The sequence below is a fragment of the Microtus ochrogaster genome, chromosome 8 (genome assembly GCF_000317375.1).
Source record: "Microtus ochrogaster isolate Prairie Vole_2 chromosome 8, MicOch1.0, whole genome shotgun sequence".
NCBI classification, from domain to species: Eukaryota; Metazoa; Chordata; class Mammalia; order Rodentia; family Cricetidae; genus Microtus; species Microtus ochrogaster.
In genome coordinates this window covers 87,947,377-87,967,592 of record NC_022015.1, presented here as the reverse complement: position 1 = coordinate 87,967,592, position 20,216 = coordinate 87,947,377, and the positions used below count along the sequence as shown (strand labels likewise).

The 20,216-nt window shown below is 39.4% G+C and overlaps 1 protein-coding gene across 4 annotated transcripts in view; it reads left to right on the top strand.

Moving 5' to 3' along the window:
- Positions 1-19,877, top strand: part of Cacul1 (CDK2 associated cullin domain 1) — a 55,790-nt gene extending 35,913 nt beyond the window's left edge. For 2 of the 4 annotated variants that reach the window (XM_013348182.2, XM_013348184.2), the window contains 6 exons: positions 1,192-1,287; positions 1,861-1,963; positions 7,560-7,649; positions 11,341-11,479; positions 15,615-15,658; positions 15,869-19,877. In XM_013348182.2, the coding sequence (XP_013203636.1) occupies positions 1,192-1,287; positions 1,861-1,963; positions 7,560-7,649; positions 11,341-11,479; positions 15,615-15,658; positions 15,869-15,915 (519 nt within the window). In that variant the 3' untranslated portion in view covers positions 15,916-19,877. Of the gene's footprint in view, positions 1-1,191; positions 1,288-1,860; positions 1,964-7,559; positions 7,650-11,340; positions 11,480-15,614; positions 15,659-15,864 lie in introns of all 4 variants that reach the window. The other 2 variants (XM_013348183.2, XM_005352566.3) reach the window with 1 other exon arrangement.
- The last annotated feature ends 339 nt before the right edge of the window (positions 19,878-20,216 follow it).

Here is a 20,216-nt window from a genome sequence, read left to right as displayed (position 1 = left end):
AACCTAGAGTGGCTCCCAGGAGCCCAAGGCGATGTCCCCAGTTAGTTCCTTGGGCAGCTGAGGATAGGCAACCTGAAATGACCCTATCCTATTGCAATACTGACGAAACTTATTTCTTATAGTAGTTTAGAAGCAGAGAAGTTCAGGATCAAGTTCTGGGTTAGGGGGTTCCTGGTGAGGACTCTTGCTGACTTGTAGGAAGAAGCATTTTCACCAAAGCCTTTCCTCTGTGCCACATTTTGATAGCAAATGTTTGGGAGTAAGCCCTTTGGTATCCTTTATAGAGCACACAGTCTTGTAGGATGAGGGCCATGCCCTTATGACCTCATGGAGTTTTAATTATTTCCTTATTTCAGATACAGCTATACTGGGAGACCAGACATGTTCAGTCAACACACAGTAAAAAAGAGGTTTCCATAGTGACTTTTGTGGCTTAGTATTTTGTAGCAGTGGGTGAAGTTAGGAGGTGTGCATTATACTGTACTTCAGTCTAGACCTGCATGTATATGTGAATTCTTTGAGTTCTTACTTCTCATGTTGATAGTTTATTAGCTAGAGTAGCTGTTTACAACCAAGCTAGCATTATAAAGTTTATTAGCCATTCTAACAGTGTCTTTAAAAAAAAAAAGAGAGGTTGATTTTTTTTTTTTTCGTATGTGTATAAGTGTTTTACTTGAGTGTATGTTGTATACCTCATGTGTAGAGTGCTTGTGTGGTATTGGGTTCCCTAGAACCAGAGGGACAGATGGTTGTAACCTGCTGGGAATTGAACCTGGATACTTTTCCAAGAGCAGCAAGCATGTTTAACAGCTGGGCATCTCTTTAGCCCCTCTAGTAGTATCTTGAACCTTGAACCTGTTTTACATGTTTGAGCCCCCCTCTTCCCAATATAGCTTGATTCCTGTAGGTACTGTCTCCCTAATTCAATGGTGATTTATTAAAAACATAATATGTTAAAGTTCTACAGTTTTTAAAGGTGACTAAACTGATTTGGAACAAAGACACCTTAGCTGACTTTAAAATATAAGTCTCTCTTACACACACACACACACACACACACACACACACACACACACACACACACACACCCCACTACACATCTTATGGGAATTTGATTTCTTTCTAAGTTGGTTTGTATTGCAGGAGGTTGATGGTTTCTCAGAGTGCTTATGTTGCTATGCTTTCTTACAGGCCAGCCCTCCAGACCTCTATATTGAGAGATTTAATATAGCTCTGGGACAGTATATGGGAGCATTACAGAGCATCGTGCCTCTTTTCATATATATGGTAAGTTAGAGCTCTGTTTACCTCCCAAACCATGTGGTTAATTGTGTTCTGGTTTTCTTTTCCTGAGTCAGATTAACGATGGGTGTCTTCATGAATCTGGAGTTGAGAGTAGGGGGTGTAATCACTACCTTATTCTTCACATCTAAATGGAATGAGCCTAAAAGTGAAGGTGACGGAAGAAATCATGCCCAATTTTGAGAGTGAAGAAAGGCATTTCTTCTCCCCCTCACAATTTTATTTTATTAAATTTGTTCTTTCACCATTTCATCCTATATATAGTACATTCTGTTTACTTTCTTCTACAACCCTCTCTTATCCCCCTCTGTGTTACCCTGCACCCCCATACACAGATCCCATTCCCACATTCTCGCTGAGAGAAGAACTCACAGAGATCTGTCTGCATCTGCCTCCCAAGTGCTGGGATTAAAGGCATGCGCCACCACCGCCTGGCCTTATTATTATTTTTTAAATCAGTACATTTATACATTATTCCCTTAAACACTATTTGGTATCCCACTCATGGGTGTGATTGCTTTCCCTTGTTGATATATAAAAACTTATTTTATTTTTCAGAATAAGTTTTACATAGAAACTAAACTTAACAGAGACTTAAAAGATGATCTTATAAAGCTGTTTACGGAACACGTTGCAGAAAAGCACATTTACAGTCTAATGCGTAAGTAATTTCACTTCTTATGGGGGGAGACAGTACTAGCCATGGTCTCCTTTTCCTTCTTCCCTTTCTTCTCCAGCTCATTCTTACTCTTTTCCTTTCATCTGAGAATATTGTCTTCTGAATTCCAATATTGACATCTCTAGAACCAGACCTCAGTCTGCAGAGAGAGACACCTGGGGTTGAAATTTTAATTTACCAGTCATCTGTTGTTGTTGGAATACTTAGGCAGGTCATGTATTGGACACTGTCTTGTGCCTGCCCTGATCTGTGTTGCCTTTCTTCACTGAGCAGAAGTTTGATTAGCAGGGTTGCATGTAACTGCAGTATCACTGACTCTCAAAGGGGTGCTAGGTGTCTATCTGGTTTCTACTGTTAGTCTAGTATGGCTGCTACTCACCGTGTTAGCAAGCTGCTAGCCTCCTGTGGATGAGCATTTGTAAAGGATTTACCATGGCTGTGTAGACAGCTAAATAAGGGACAGGTGCCAAGCTCAGTCTTTCCCCACTCCTGGCTCACAGTAGGTGGCATCGTTTCCTCTTCAACTAAAGGAGTAGACTCCAGGCGTACCTTCACTTGTCTCTCCGCACCTTCAAGAAAGCTCATGTTTTGGTCATTACCCAGCAAGGCATTCTTTAGTAATTTGGTACTAATGTAGACTGTAGTTTATATTTTCTTGCAGTATTTCAGTTGTAATTAGTTGTTGCCACACAGATGTTTTACTGAAATTTACAAAGTAATTCTTTTAAGCTTGATCACAAACTCTTTTTGTTACTTTTGATTTTAAATTAAGAGAAGGGATTTATATACTAGACCAGTTTACTTTTGCAAGGCACAGTTTTTACAAAATCGTATAGATTCAGTTGACATCAGTTAGCTCCCAAAGAGTCCAGAGTCTCTTAGGGCCTTGCTTAGCCTGTGTTGGCTTAAAACTGTAAGCAATTTTACACTTGCCTGAGCCTTCCAAGTTCTGGAATTCAGAGTTTTATTACTGCACCAGTTTCTAACCATTGGTTATAGCCTTGATACTGACATTGTTTTTAATTTTTTTAAATTTTGTTTTGTTTTTGGAGACAGAGTTTCTCTGTAGCTTTAGAGCCTGTGCTGGAACCTAGGTCTTGTAGATCAGGCTGGCCTTGAACTCACAGAGATCTGCCTACTTCTACCTCCTGAGTGGTGGGAATAAAGGCATGCACCACCACTGCCTGGCTTTTTTTTTTTTTAATTTTTAAAGCACATTTTCTTCTTTGTTAAAATTTTATAAAGAGGGCTGGAGAGATGGCTCAGAGGTTAAGAGCATTGCCTGCTCTTCCAAAGGTCCTGAGTTTAATTCCCAGCAACCACATGGTGGCTCACAACCATCTGTAATGGGGTCTGGTGCCCTCTTCTGGCCATACACACAGACAGAATATTGTATACATAGTAAATAAATAAATATTAAAAAAAAATTTATAAAGAAACACTATGTCTGATAGAAATGTATTTTCTTTCTAAATGACTTTATACTTGCTAATAATTTGGAAGTCAACTTTATTGCATATACAGAAAATATTAAAGAGAATATTATACTTGAATTGACTGTAAGTACTTTCTAGTCTGGGCTTTTCAGAAATTGACACTTAAAGGATACAGCCTTTTCCCAGCAAATAGAAAAGGCCTTACATTTTTATAGGCTGGATTAAACTAAACACATCAGATATTTATTGAGCAGCTGGTATGTATTGTACGTAGGATGGAAGACACAGCTGCTGGCCACACTGGTTTGGGTCCCAGGACAAAGAAGCTCTGTAAATGTTTGAACAGTTGCATAGATGATCGGCACAAGGATTTTCAACAGGTACACACACGGTTTACATGTAGTAGGACCTGTTCTAGATACTTTACAAATACTATGTAAATTTCATTACACTAAGGTAGGTGGTCATTACCATAGAAATTGAGACAGATAAAAATAAGGTCAAAACAACAGTAATTCAGGGTTGGTATTTTGACTCTAGTGGCAACAACACAAGTAAGTACACCCAATGTCTGTGTTTTTCTAAAAATCAGAACATTTGTTTGTAGCACGATTACTAAAAACCCAGAGACAGATAACAGATATTGGGGTTCAATCTGAAGACCAGAAAAGCAAAGCAGCCAGCCACTGGCTCTTACCTCTACCTCAGTCCAAAATGGAGATACTGCCTCCTGAACCCTCAGAATGAGATTGAAGTAGAGCTGTATAAACATAATACCTTAAACAAAAGTAGAAAAGTACATATAACAAAATTGACCTTAAACTTATATTAATAAACCAAGTCCATACTAACGTACAGTAGTCATTTCTGTAGCATTAGTTTCCTTCCTTTGGTCTTTAGCACACTGGACATGCTACTGTTCCATTAACTATCAGTTGGAAGTACAGTGGCTCCAGCCAGCACCGTCTTTCAATCTGCTGTATATTCTGGAAAGGGCTTTTTGAGGCAGCTTTTCTGCCCTGCTCTGCACTGGCTGATGTGGTCTAGCTGGGGCTTTCTATTGCTGGCTTGCATGACTGCTAAGTTAGTGCAGTTTTAGTTTCTTAGACTTTCTCCAATAGTGAAATGTTCCAAGATTCATAGAGTAGAAACTTGGAACTGTGTTTAAAGTCCTGGACACAGGAAAGATTTCCTGCACCCTATTGGGTAGACTACTGGGGGACATCATGGACCCCCATCTCTCATTGGGGGGGGTATTTCAGACTAGTGTGTGAGAGTTCATATCTTAAACTAATAAGGCAAGAGTGTGTGCTACAGACAGATTGGTATTCGATGTCCTCATGTTCATGAATTAATACTTTGTGAATAAGAAACAGTTTCTGTTATAGGTGAGGCACAGTGCATGGTCATTGCATACATGTGTCCTTAGAATATAAAGTGACATGGTTTTGACTGTAACAAAATCGCTTTTCTTAGAAAAAAGTTTTCACTTTGAATTAAACTGAATGTAGAGCTAGGAGGATTTACATTAATTGAAGTATTTAGATGGTGCTGTACTGAGCAGATGTGAGAATAAATATATTCATAATCAGGTTGGACATTTCAGAGAAAGTATGATGTCAGAATCCTCTGGACAATAAAGGTAGTGAGATGGCTCAGTAGGTCAGGCTGCTTTCTGCCAGATCTGGCGGTCTTAATCCTTGGAGTAGGAGTGAAAGAGAAGTGGCTCTCTGAAGTTGTCTTCTGATCTCTACACATGCACATGTGTGCACCACACACACTTTAAGTACATGTAATGAAAACTTAAAGTAAGAAACCCCTTGGCAAGATTTTAGCACCAAGGAATCTTTGAAACATCAGTGGAGCTCAGGACTCAGCAATTTACTTAAGAGTTTAATGCCATAACATGGGAAGAGAGATTAGAATACCCTGTGATTGATACACTTCTGTGAGTAACAGGATTGTTGAAGCACCCTGTTCTTTCATAAATGACTTTCAGAAGAAACCAGTTACTAAGAACAACACTTTACTAGCTCCAGTCCATGTAAAACCAGTGTCTCTGTGGTATGTGTACTGAAGAAAGAGTGAGTATAGGGTTCAGAGGGAATACAAGTTTCTAACCATATGAAATGCTCCTCTGGTTAAAGCAAAGATAGCAAAGGCCAGAATTTGCTAGGTGCAGTAAACACCCCACCCCTTGCATCCTTAGTAAATCCCAGTTCTTTTAGGGGGAAAAAAGCTGGAGAATCCTTTAAACTTGAATACTTTCTCCCAAGAGTATAAATAGACAAGAAGATGCTATCAAATTATTAAAATACTTTATCAGCTCTTGATAACCTTTTGTTTTGTTTGCTTTATTGAGATAATCTCTTGTAGCCCAGGCTAGCTTGGAACTCTTAAAGATGATCTTGAACTTCTGATCCCCTTCTTCCACGTTCTATGCCTGGTTTACGTGGTGCTGGGGGTCAAACCCAGGACTTTGTCCATGGTAGGCAAACACTACCAAACTGAACTACACCCCCAGCTGTAGTAATATTTATTCTTTGAATATAATTAATTATAGTCCGCCCCAGATTATTTATGCACATTTCATATGCCTTGTATGCTTTATTAAATTTGCCATTTCTTCATAGCTGTTAAGTTGACATAGAAATATGGAGGGACTGTTGTTGAGGTCAGTACTTAGCCACATATTGAGGATGTGGTTAAGCATGAAGACCTCAGGTATTGGTCAAAAATTAAGACTTAGATTGGTAAAAAGAGCACTTACATTTGGGGTACATGCTGAGTACCTAAGGCTTTCGGAACACAGCACTTAGAATTTCAGTTTTTAAACATTAAATTTTGACATATCATGATTTTATGACGGTTCACATTTGTCTTCCTTAAAATTTGTTATTCAGAATCGAAATTATATTTGGATAATGAGATAAAGCACCTCTGGTGATCTTTATTAGCAGACTCCATAGCAGGTCATACCCCATGTCTGAAGTTACCAAATCCTTGAGGTGTAAGGAGGTATTTCCATTTTTAAAAAGACAAGGATAAAAGAAAATAGTTAACTACAAACCTGGCTTATAAAAACCATTTAGTTTTCTCTCCCCCCCCCCTTTTTTTGTTTTGGATAGTGCAATATTTCTGTAGTGGGTATTTTTGTTTGTTTGTTTAATCTTTGAGAGACGAATTAAAAATGAACTGTTTCAGGACTGTGGCACTTGGTCTCCCAATAGACATGGAATTAGTATGTTAATGATTATAGAAGTATTATTGAAGTAATTCCTTGTTTTAAAAATGGAGGAAGTGTAGGTTATATAAAAGAAAGTTGACTGTTCAAAGTTGCTGAAGTAGAAAAGGTGAGTTGTCATCATCTCTGCCCTTTTGCATAAGAAGATTTTTTTAGTAGAAAGATGGAGCTATGGCATTTGGGAAAGTAAGCTTTGATACAGCTAATAAAATTATTATTGGTTGAGTTTCCCTAATCCTGAAAGTCCAAAGTACTCTGAAATCTATAATTTACTTTGTATTTGATAGGGAGGGAGTTTCACTGTGTGGTTCTGGCTGGCCTCTGACTTAGATCTGCCTGCCTCTGTCTCCTGAGGGCCAGGACTAAAGACATGTGCCACCATTCCCAGCTGAAATCTGTAGCTTTTTGAGCATGACAGAAATTCGAGTATTTAGATTTGTTGCATTAGGGATGCTCAGCCAATAAAATCCAAGAAAACTTGTGATCCAAGCATTTGAGATGAGGGTGATTTGAAGAAATAAGGGTCACCTGTCATTTTCTCCCCACACAGGCAGACACTTTGAGCTATGTAATGAGTCCCCCAGTTCTGTTGCTTTACTTCTCTCAGACTCTGCCCTGCTTCAGTTACTAGTCAGCAACAGATTCCTGTTTTATTGAGTGCTGTGTAAAGGCTTTGTAATCGTTCTGTATGTATAAACTTTTGATCTGTCTTGTGCTGCTCTTCTTGTGGTGTTTACCTCTTTGGCCTTCAAAATGCTAATAGAGAGAAATTTTTACTGTTAGCAAGTGTTACATGCTTTTTTTTTCTTTTTAATTCTTTTTCATTTTTGTTTATTTCTTTTCTTTTTTCTTTTTCTCTTTTTTTCTTTTTTTTACCTGTTTTTTCTTCTTATTCCAGCTTTACTTTTAGAAGCCCAGTCAACACCATTTCAGGTCACACCTTCAACTATGGCAAATATTGTGAAAGGCCTGTACACTCTCAGACCAGGTAAACACCTGTCATTTCTGTTGGGATTGGGCCTGTGTTATTATTTATTACAGCCTTATCCAAAGGGCATTGGTTCTTACATGCTCTCTAAGGCCAAATGACATTTGGGTTTACTGTAGTAAAAATCCTGGAACTCAAATCTGCGTGAAATGTTGGTTTAGGACTTGCTTGGAACTCGTTTTCTACCAGTGAAAAGCAGCTGCTTTGGTTTTTGTAGCACCTGAGAGAGATCCACAGAATAATTTGCTGTACTGACAGTTGAAAGTACAGTCATCTGTGAACTGAAGCAGGAGGGGTGATTCTAAAGCCAGCCGGAAAGCCTCATAGCTAACAAAGCAAGAAAGTGAATAGTGTGTTTGTTATTATGGAGTTTCTCTTTGATTTCACACTGTAAGTATGTGTAAGAATACACACTCAAATTACATCTTTTAGCTCATTACATAACTGACAAGGGATTAGAACAGTTGATAAAGTTATGTCATGAGAATTTGGGGGAAGAAACATAAGCAGTGCCCATATTCACAAGGGAGGCATGTAAATGACCTTGCTGTGCCTCTTCATAGAAAAACATGGTGGATGCAAAGCAATCCAAAGAGCCTTTGTAGGACATCAAGTTTGCCACCGAGTTATCTACCATTTACAGCATGCCCACAGGAGAAGCTTGTAGAAATCTCAGGTTAAAACATTGTCCTACAATCAGTAAACACAAAAGATACTTATTTTTTTGTACAGAAATTACTGTTTTGTGAGATTTTGTTATCTGAAGATCCAAAAAAATAAAATGTGAATGAAGAATTTTACCTGGGGACTGGAGAGATGCTCAGTGGTTAAGAACACTGGCTGCTCTTTCAGAGGTCCTGAGTTCAATTCACCATCTCTAGTGGGATCTGGTTTCCTTTCTGGCATAAAGTCAGCAAAGCATCAATATACATAAAGTAAATAAATAAATCTTTAAAAAAAGAATTTAACCTGATACCAATAATAAGCATTTTTAACTTGGTATGCATCACTTGAATTTCATGATTATTTTTGATGAATTGATAATTGATTTAAAAGACACTACAAATATAGTTTGCTAAATTTAGTTTGCTAAATTTTGAACCAAGAACCAAGTGAAACTGCTATCAAGAAATTACTAGTATTATTAGCCGGGCGGTGGTGGCGCACGCCTTTAATCCCAGCACTTGGGAGGCAGAGGCAGGCGGATCTGTGAGTTTGAGACCAGCCTGGTCTACAAGAGCTAGTTCCAGGACAGGCTCCAAAACCACAGACAAACCCTGTCTCGAAAACAAAAAAAACAAAAAACAAAAAAAAAAAAGAAATTACTAGTATTATTATCATTATTAATATTTTGAGGCAGGGTTTCTCTGTGGCCCTGGCTGGCTGTCCTCGAAGTCACCAGAGATCTGCCTGCCTCTGCCTCCCAGGTGTTGGGACTAAAGGCATTTGCCACCACTGTCTGGCAAGAAATTACTTTTTCTTGAGGTACTATAAAATGATTAGTGACTTGTAGTTTTCATGTTTATTATCTAACTTTGGTCTTGAGCTCACTCGTTGTAACTTTTAACAGTAATCATTTATATCAAGTAATTGCTTTTATAAAGTTAAAAATATCTTACATTTTCTAGTAATTATTTTTCTTCTAGCTTTTCTGATATTTGAATTTCATTTTCATATAGTGTTATTAAGAATCCTCATGAATTTTTTGTATAATAGATTATGAATGATTTTTTCTTATATGTTGGAAGTCTTCCCAGTGTAGAATGACAAATTCTGCCTCATAAGTAGGCAGGTTTATCAACCATGGCCTTTAATATATGTAGCAAAATTACAGAATAAAGCTAATCACTATGGGTAGAAAAAAAATTTAGATGCCTATTTATCTAAATGCTATTTTATCCAGGTTGAGCTCTAGAAATAGGATTTATACTCCTTGTGAGGAGGATTCTGTGAGAATTGTCCTTTTCAAAAGGCGAATTTTATCACAGACTAACCTTTTGCTACCCTAGGCATGCCAGAGACGCTGTTAAATGTTTTGACATTTCCATGTCTTGCCAGTACCCATTATGTTCCTGGTCTAGTAAAATTTAGTCACCTGACAGATTAAGGTTGGAATATTTCAAAAGCTGAATTTGAAACATAGAAGCTTCTTCTGCCACAGGTGTCCTCAATCATGTTAGTCTTTGTGTGCCACATTTCAGTCACCTTGGTAGCTTTTCAGCCTTCACCCTGCCCTCACCCACTGGCAATTTAGAGGATTTAGCGTTGATTTAACTTTCCGTCAGAGTTTTTAAAAACTCACTTTTGGAGCAGCTGCAGCAATCTTACTCTGCCTCTTTTCATCTAATACATACGCTTTTGTTTCATTATCTTTATGTTAACGACTCCTTGAAGATAAACCACCTGGTGGAAGGATTTGGCCTCTGGAGTCTCAGACTGGCTGGCCGCCGGCGCTGCTCCGGCTCCTGCACGTTTCCTCTCTTTAACCCTTCTGCAGTTGCACATTGTTTTCTACTTTTTACTTGCTGTTGGCCGCCACCACACAGAATCACAAATGTGGGCTTTCAGATTCAGATTGCAGTTTTTAAAGAAGGCTTGCCGACTTTATAGAGCATTGTCATGTTTCTTTCAGTATAAACAGCCAGAATTTTTATAAAGGGGCCATTTTGAAAGCCCTAACCTGAAATACTTGGAAAAACCTAAATAGTGCTCATGGAAGATCTTATTCAGAAAGTTCAGGTGCAGTGCCATCCCTGACCAGTGTGCACGTGGGTTTTACCTTGAATAATTAATATTAGCAAGCCTACTTAATGCTGTGTATTTTTTCTTCAGATAATTCATTCCCGTCTTTGTTTGTTTGTTTTGATTCAGGGTTTCTCTGTATAACAATCCCAACTGTCCTGGAATGTACTCTGTAGACCAGGCTGGTCTTGAACTCACAGAGATCCACCTGCTTCTGCCTCCCGAGTGCTGGGATTAAAGGTGTGTGCCGCCACCACCTGGCTTATCCTGTCTTTTACTCTTCTCTGAACCTGATTTGTACAAATACTCTAATACACATTTTTGTTATGTCTGGTAGAAATGTATCCCTATGTCCTCTCTTTGCTCTTCTATTTTCTATAGATTATTTTTCTGGTCTTTCTCTTGATAACCATGTAATTCTCTTTACTATTGTATTCCCACTCCCACACAGAGTTGTCATTTAACAGGGATCAAAAGAGATTTATTTTCAAAGCACTAACTAGTTCTCCACTTCCTTGCCCCATTTGGATTTTTTTCCTCTCTGGGTTATACTGGTTCCCTCTGAAGTGCTGTGTTCTGGGACTGGTTTCTTGTTGAATTACTGGCTCATAGAGAGCTGGTTTAGCCATCTAGCTGCTTCTCAGCACACCCTTTTCCACTCAGCATTGTACAGTAATCTCATTTGTGTTTTCATACATCTTTATAATTTTTTTGCAAGATTTAGACAAAAGTTACAGATTTTCATTTAATTTTCTTGAATCAGTAATGTAAAAATGTCAATTTTCTTTATAATTTTTAGAAAGAAAAATATACATTTTTGTGTGTTCACCAAAATAGGGCTGGACTAAGTTTTCATTTGGTTTAATATATATTCTTGTTGTTTAAATAAGAAACTTGCTTTTTAAATTTCTTACTATTTTCTTAACAAATCATATGTTTCCTTTTACAGAATGGGTTCAGATGGCTCCGACTTTGTTTTCTAAGTTTATTCCAAACATTCTGCCTCCAGCTGTGGAATCTGAACTATCTGAATATGCCGCTCAAGATCAGAAGCTTCAAAGAGAACTTATACAGAACGGTTTTACCAGGCAAGTTGGCTTTCCTTTAGTGACAATGAAGCCCATTTTCCTAGGCTTGTAGCTTAGTTAGAGAGAGTGTCAAGTATCACTGTCTGAGAGCCGGAGCTGCGGGCTCCTTATCTGGACATTCCCAGCTGGGTGCTAAGCTGGAGGAAGCTGTGCATTTCTGTGTGCATTTTGAAGAATGAACAGTTAGATGGGAGAAGGCCTTCTCTCACATTAATCCTGAAACGACACAAAAACATTATTGTCATGTTTTCTCTAAATCTAAATTTTCTTTAAAAGTAAAGTCTCTCTTTATAAATGTCCAGAAATTTTCCTTCCCTTGCTTTTGGTGTTTATGTTTATTTTTCTAAAATGTTTGCAGTTATGGCTGTACCCCAGAGAAATCATAGTAAACACAGGTCTTTTTTTCTTTAAATTAGAATGAATTAATATAAAAGTCTGGTGATCTTCAGTGGGAAAGTACTTGATTGTGTTAGGAAGTCAAGGACACACTAATTATATTTTCATAACTTTTCATGTTTTTCTGTCTCTCCTATCTTCTGGTATCTGAATACCTAGTGTTAAGAAAACTTGTGAGAATGAAGACCCAAGCAGCAGATTGAATCTTGATTATCTGATGGGACAGGATGGGCATTTCTCTAAAAAATTCTGAGACCAAACTGGATTTCAGAAACAGACAAACAAAGGAAAACAGAACAAAAACAGCTTTTACCATGGTTGCTTACTTAATCTGTTTCGGTTAAGAAAGGAAGGAAATGTTGTTGTCTGTCTGTCCACAGATTGGACTTCATTGTGTGTGGAACATCAGTAGTCATGAGGTAGTGGAGGTACTGAGAATCCCACTGGTCATTTAGTTCCCTCCCTAGTAGCTGACACCAGAAGTGTCAGTGCAGACAGGTGTTACTTGAATGTAAGAGGTAGCTTTTCTGTTTGAGATTGAGGAATCCTGTATCTTCCAGTATTGAAGTATTTTGTGCATGGAGTGAAGTCATTAATGCCACATTCTTTGGCAGTTTCATGGATGCACGTAATGTATCATGTCAGAGTTGGGTTGCAATGAAATGAGTAGCTGACTCTGGAAGCGCCATCATACAGTATTTCTTTTGCTTTCAGAGAACTATTGTAGTGTTGTACTGCCAAGGCTAAGGGGATCAGGGAACTGCCTTAGGCTTTTGAAGTAAATTAGAATTGTTATTACTCATAATGAATTCTTTAAAACAGCTTCTGACTGAGTTTTAAACATGAGGTTGTATTTTAAGAGGTAGTAAAATTGAGATGTCTTGTAGCACAAACTTAAGCCACTTCTATAGTTGACACTATATTACACATTTACTCTGAGGATTAAACTGCCTTTTAAGTGATTCTGACAGGTACTTTGAGCAGAGTAGGCCCTGCCAGAGCTGACATCCTATGACCCACTTTTAGGCTTATTAACCACCTATCAGAAAGGACTGCCATGCTCAGCCCTGTTGCAAGCCTGTCTCTGTGTCATGGGCCTTCTTTGGAATACCCTGTCAGACTGATGTTCTCTTGAGTCATTATCTAGCTAGGATTGTCTTAGAGAGACATAGTGTTCACTGATATGAAAGGGGAGAAACCCCCAAAATATATAGGTTCTCAGATAACTCTTTGACTGCCTCTTTGGACTTGAGCAATAATTTGTGAGTTTTATTTCACGAAGTTTGTGGTTCTTTATTGGAATTCCAAGCTCTTCATTTTGTGTCAAAGTCTTTGAAATGTTTTTACATACTATGCAAATGTCTTCAGATAGATTCTCCTCTGCAGTAGCTCTTTAGATGCATGGGAGTACAGGGAAGACTTATTTTGAAACTAGAGTGGTAATATAGTCTTGAAGCATTGTGATCTTCTTGTGGGTAATTGAATTGGTTGGAGAGGATAGGTTGATGTCTGCTGTCAGAAATACCTTGAAACAGAAAACATGGGCCCTTGGCTGGAGTATACTGTTCAGGCCAGCCTAGAGTCCCACCAAACATTTTGCAAGGGCAACTAAGGTGTTCTGCCTGAGAAGAGGTGACTTCTGTTTCTGGAATATAGTAAAACTGTGTAAAGATACTGGTGTTTTTGGTTTGTTGTTGTTGTTGTTTGTTCTGCTGAGAGGGAGGCCCCTGGATTTGGGCTTTTCCATTTCATAGAGCAGTGTGTAGCGGGCAGACTTCACGAATCAGTTTTGTTTTTTGTATCTGCATCAATTACTTTCCTCTGGCCTACTGTTTCCACATTTGCATTTCACCCCTATTACTGGTCTGTCTTCGTTTTCTATTTAACAAGAGAGGAGGTAGGAATGGATACTTTGTTTAGAAGTAGAGATTCTGATAAAAGGTTTCGAATCTTCAGTTTTAATCAGTATTATAAATACAGAAGTTGCTCGGCTGGATTTGGTAGGGCACAAAGTTGGATATCTTTTTAGGCTGCTCAGGACTATTCCTGGAGAATACAGTGGAATTTCTTTTAGATATTCACTGTAAAGAACCATATACCTTCCAGGCATGTATTATGGTCTCTCTGCCAGTCATCAAGGATCCTTAGATTAGCAAGAGATGTCTGTCTTGGTCAACACCAAATAAGGGAAAGAGTGAACTTCGAATATCTGGAAAATTGTTCAAAATCTTACAACATTTCAAAATTAGCATTGGTTTAGTAATCAGGTATTACTTTGTTTGGTTAATTGAAATGTGGGATGCTCAGGTCAGCTTTTTAGTAATATCTGAGATTGTGAATTATTAACCAATTTGTTGACTGAGCAGATAGATTGCCAGTGTCTCTTACGTTCTAGACACTGAGGCACTATAGGGTGGACAAGACAGGCAAAGTTCTCACTTTCGTGGTACTTACGCTCTACTGTTGGCAAAGAGGTAATAAACTTGCAAAAGTACATACAGTTTCAAGTAAAAAGTAAGCACTGTGAGAGAATTAGAGAATGAAGTAGAGTTAGGGGTTATCAGTGACGTGGTGAGGTGAGGAGGAAGAGACAAGCTATGTAACCGCCTTGGGGAGAGAGCAGCAAACAGAAAAAGATTACCACCCCAAAGTGAGCAGAGGTGGTAAGTGCTGGAAAATGAGGTGGGAGATGTAGTCCAGATGAATTGGAATTGATTTTAAACTGTAGTGGAAAGTTATGAAGAGTTTTAATCAGAGGTGTGAACTGATCTTATACCTTGTATAAGCTCACTCTGACTCTTTGTCAAGAATAATACAAGCCTGAGGAAGGTTTGAGGATGGAGCTGAACAGATGTTATATTCTTGGTATGGTAGTTTTCAGTGTGTATTTAATAATGAGAATACTGAACCTACAGATCTCAGGCAGACAGAAATCAAGAGCGGTCTGTAAGTTTCCCAGCTACAGACTGACAAGGTCTGCATCTTAGAAGAAAGGGAAGGATGTGTATGGAGAAGCAAAGGTGGCCCATGGCTGTGTTAGTCAGAGCAGCAAAGGAACCAACAGTGGGTGGGAGAGGGTCAGAAGAAGCTAAGAAAAAAGTATTTCAGGAAGAAGGATTGATTGTACCCTTGGTTGAGACAAGTGGAGCCGTTACTGCTCATTGCTTAAGAACTGGAGTTTTCTGTTAGTGTCTGAAGTCAGAGTGTGATTCATAGGAGGCGTAAGGCCTGTTCACAACCACTCTTGACTGCCTCTAGGCTTGTGAAGCTAGACTGGGCACGATATCTGAAGGTTTGTGCTCTCCACCTCAAGGGTCTGCAGACACCTTAGTTTCTGACTTCCAAAGGCTTGGAGGGTCTCAGTTTGGGGCTTGAGGGCAAGATTTTTAACATCTCTCTGTTTGATATTTAAAGTTTGGTTACTGTGTGCCGGTTCTTGGGGATAATATTAACAGAACCCAAGATTGTCGTCAAAGACATATTTTACTTTTCACCTGTTTCTAGTTCTCAGTGTAAACTGTCCTTATAGATTTTATAGATTTAATAACTTTCTATGTTTTACAGACTACATACCCTTGAGGTACAAATACTCGGGGTAAATGACTCAGCTGACGTTTAATATCTGTTTAAACAGGCTGTTGGGTTAGGACAGCATTTGCTGTTCGGTTTATTTCTGCTGGTTTTGTGTGTAAAGAAACCAGTCAGTTTTGTTGACTTCTTTCTCTTTTCTTATCCCTAGAGGTGACCAGTCCCGGAAGAGAGCTGGGGATGAGTTGGCTTATAGTGAGTAGTGATGCTTTTCCTGTGTTGATGTTTTTGGTCTGGGCCAGCTTCTGAGGATAAGTGTGGAATCCCTGGGGTGGAGTTGGTGGTCCAGGTGGCACAGCACAACTCGTGAAGTTGAAGTCCTGGCCTTGGGATCAGGAGAGAAATAGCGTGTGTGAACAGAGTGCTCTCTGTCATAGTTTTTCTTCTGACCTTTTTTCCAGACAGCCAGTCCGCTTGTGCAGGTTCCAGGGGATACAGATAGTAACTGTTGAAGGACTTTTCTCCCGGAGAGAAGACACTGGAGCTGCAGACACTGTTCCAGGCACAGTGGGGCCTGCACCACTCAGGAGCTCTGTCAAAGGCTGTTCTCAGAGAGGATGCCACACTTCCTTCTTTTGATTTTCAATTTTAAAAAACAAGAACTAACAAAAACAATTGCTGCTAGACTTGAGGGTGATTTTGAAATGGGACAATCTTTTATTAAGTTTATCTACAGAGCAAGTGTCTTGGAGAGTGGCCATTGCTAAGTGAAGCCCAACATGCAAATCAGCTTCCTCCAAAAAATACAAAAATGAAAGAATTTTTTTAAGCACTTGTCTTGTTCTTTTGTAGACTAGCCACATGGTATCTTCATGTCAAGATATCTTTGCTTTAAAACCAAGCAGATGCTACAGTACAGTGTTTTCACCCGTGTCCCAAACAATGTTTTAAATTCAGAATCGGTCTATGTTTAGCACTAGTCTTATGGAGGAAAATGCTAATAACTGCTTTCACTATAACTTTCCCCATCAGTTCACGTTTTTAACTCTGTGCCTTGAGCTTTGTGCACTTTTGCAACTGTGTGACCATGTCATCAAACTCAAAATGCTTCCTGGAGAAGTTGATATCCCAAACTGACCCACCAAGGCCTCTGGTGTGGCCTTCTGGCAGGACCCGATTGAGAAAATGGATAGGGGTCAGAATTCACCTTCTGTCCCAGTTCTCATGGGGACCAACTCTTACTGAGTGGTTTCCTTCCTGCCATCTCCCCATCTGAACTTACCAGCGTCTATAGTGTGGGTGGAGCTCTGGTCCAGGGCTGTGCTACTGTAGAGATTGCCCAACAGGGGGAGCTGCTCCCTGAATCCCTCTAGGGAGCGGTGTTAGTAAAGCCAAATATGGTGAGTAGTCTTGGTCCATCTCATTTTAATCGATGCATTTAGTATTTGTAAAAGGTCAACTCTTCCCTGTTTCTTGTAAACATCATGTTTGATATTTGAATACAGTAGGGGAGAGTTTGCACTGGTTTTTGAAGGCTTCCTTCAGCTGGATTTTCTGTCTCACTGCACCAACAGTGCTCTTTAGGTCCTCACAAAAGTCTGAAGCTTACTCCAGGTGTTTTTCCAGTGGTAAACAACAAATAGACGTGGTGAAGGAAAATATTTTTCTCCTCAGTTTTGCTTGAATATGAAGTGAGCCTTGGCTTTGTGCTCAGCAGGCTTAGCCGACAGTGATTCTGAGCCTTCAGAGAATGCCTCCTCAGGCTACTGCTGCGAACTCAGTGGGCAGAGAGTTAGAAATGGGATACAGGGACAAGAACGTTGCCCTATAGCAGTTCAGGATTTGTAAATGATGGTCTAGGGGAGGAATAGTAAGAGCTGACAGCTTGGCTCTTTTGGGTACTTCTCTGCAGTTGTTAGTTTGTGGGGTTTTTAATTGACTTAGTTTCATTTGGGTTATATTGAAGAACCTAGAGTAGGGACAGGCAGGCTCTTACTGTGGCCTGCACAGCCTTTTCTGCTCTAATAGCAAGGGAAATTTTCATTTCATCAAGAAGTCCAAAGTTTGCTTTTCTGTTGGGATGTTTGCCGCACGGTTGTAATATCATTTGGAACTGGTTTCTTCTACATGGCTTTAATATTTTTGACAGCAAACTTGGAACATTTCTTGAACATAGTTAAGTAGCTCAGTGTCTTAATTTATACTCCTTCCCTGAAAGAGAGTACACTTTTTTCTCTAACAGAACCTTCCCTATAAAAAGTATTATATTATGTAAATTGGCATTAAAGTGAGTGCTTTTGTTATTAAATTAATGGAGAAGTAATCATACTCATTCTGTGTTAGCACAAAATGTGCAGGGAAAGCCTGTGAAGTTCTTTGAGTTAGAGTTGGCTACAGCTGTACAGATGCTAAAAGGTGTGGGGGAAAGTGTGATCCTTACAGTCTGTAAAACTTACTCAAGGTGAAATTGGTCTAGCTTATTAACTGAAATCTTGACAGAATTCTTAGTCCTCAACTCTGAAGAAATAAAAACCTGCTCTCTCCCACTTAGTATTTCCAGAAAATGTGTTCTTGCCAGTGCAGTGTGCACTTTTTCTACTCCTGCTGAGGACTACTTAACCAGATCCTCAACAGCCAAATAATATAGATCGCTTAGCCAGTCATTGTAGTGCAGTTATTTGGCTAAGCTGGCAAGTGTGTGCGTTTGCCTGGAAGTCAGCCCCAAAAGAAAGCCACAAATTGTGCGTTATTTCTAGTTACTGGTTCCCATAACAAGTCGTTTACTCTCCTTTTTTGCTAGGATGAAGTTGGTTTGTGTGTAGGTGCAGAGTGCAGAGGAATGGGTGCCCTTGGTTACGACACTGCATATATGTCTCTAGTGCTCAGACCTGTGTAGCTGCTGCCCCCCTTGTTTGCTTTTTGTCAGGTTGCAAATTTGCACACATGAATGATTCCTCAGGAACAATTTGCACACTCCTCACTTCAATGTACTCTGTATAGACCAAACATCATCAGAGGTTATCGGCACAAGAGGCTTCATACACCTACTAGCAAAGGCCGTGGTGAGCTTGCAAACAAAACTGGTTTCTGCAGGTCATGGGAAGAGGAGCACATAGTGTTTAAATGACCTCTCGGTTCTCCCTGTAAATAACTTCCAGATTTTCCTGTCTTATTGAGGCTGTGTTTGTTTTGTTTTCTCCTGTTTCCTCTCACAGTAGTTAATTAATTATTTCTCTGGTTAATTGCCCTTGAGCTAAGATTCAGTTATTAAGCAGCCAACATTAAACTAAGCATTATTCTACGGATGTATATTCATAGAATATACTAATCTGAGATAATAAGAAACAACAAAAAGCCTGCATTAGCTATCCAACTGTTAGAGTGTTTAGAGTTTTGGGGTTTTTTGTTTGTTTGTTTTTATGGTGTATCCCTTGAGCTCGTAGCTTGGAATATTGTATTTGCTTTTATCCAAGTGGTAATCTCTTAAGGGGACTTTAAAATTCAAAGTTGGAATGTGACACTGGTAACTGACACAGCTGAAACCCAGTGTAGAGAACCTTTTCTCTTGTGATCACTGCGTTCAGAAAAACTGTGCAAAATAAAGTTCATTTTTACCAGAAGTTGCAGAGGTTCGTAGAGAAATGGCTCTTGTGCTTTAATTGCCACATCAAAATTTCCCTTGTCTCCTGACTCTCAGAATATTTGGAAGAAGGTACCTGTTCTTTCCCAAAGGAAATGTCTCCTCTCTAGTCCCCCTGCTACTTAACTGTAGTCACTGCCTCCTCCCTCCTGCCCTAACTGAGACCTTAACTTGAACCTCTTTCCAGAGGGGTCCGCCACCTCGCTGCAGGACCTGCTGTTTTACAGAACCATTCTCTGCTGTAAAGAACTTCACTTTAGGCTTGATTCATTTTCAGAAGAGTGCTGATGGATTGCACCTCTGGGAAAGTCGTCAGCATGGGGTTAAGAGTTGAGTGGTTTGGAAAACAATAGTTGTGTTGGTTCTTATATGTCACTTAACTATTGGGACTATACTAAGTGCAGTAAGACTGAATGTTCTCCCAGGGTGTGTTTGGGTGAATGGTTGACGACACCCTTGGCTCTTCTTTGTCTTTGTCAGTGTTATAGCCGTGCGATTGGGGAGAAATTTAATGTCACTTAAAAATGAGAAACTGTGGCTCAAACAAATGCTCATACAAAGTATGGAAATGCCATGAAGGCACCAAGCTTTTGCCGCCCACCAGCATAGCAGAGCGAATGAGGCGTTGCTGTCCAGTTTCCCAACCGTTTGTCATATGACATGGTAGATCTGGTACTGTCTGTCACCTCTCACTTCCTGAGCTGGGGCACAACGCCACTGGCCTGGGCTCTCTCCTTCTAAACATTTGGTGGATTTTGAATTACTCCTGTATTGGGTGTATATTCTCACTCTAAAACATTGTGGTTAACGAAAAATAAATCTTGTACAAATGTCCTTAAACTTGTCTTGTTATAAGTTTTGTTCAAATGTCCTAGCTCTGATAACCTGGTTCACTGTTATAACATGCATGTTGAGTTCCACTTACAGGGAGGGTACTTTGTAACATGGTAGCCACAACTCAGACACAGTCAGCCTTAACCTCTAGATCAGTGACTATAAAATTATTTACATGTGCTTTATGCATTGTAGTGTGTGCACAGACGTGTACTGTGGTTGTATATAGTGTGTATGTGAGCATGTACTGTAGGTGTAGCTTATAGTTTGTATGAGTGTACTGTAGGTATAGTGTGTATGCATGCTGTAGGTGATACAGTATATGTGCACACATGTCCT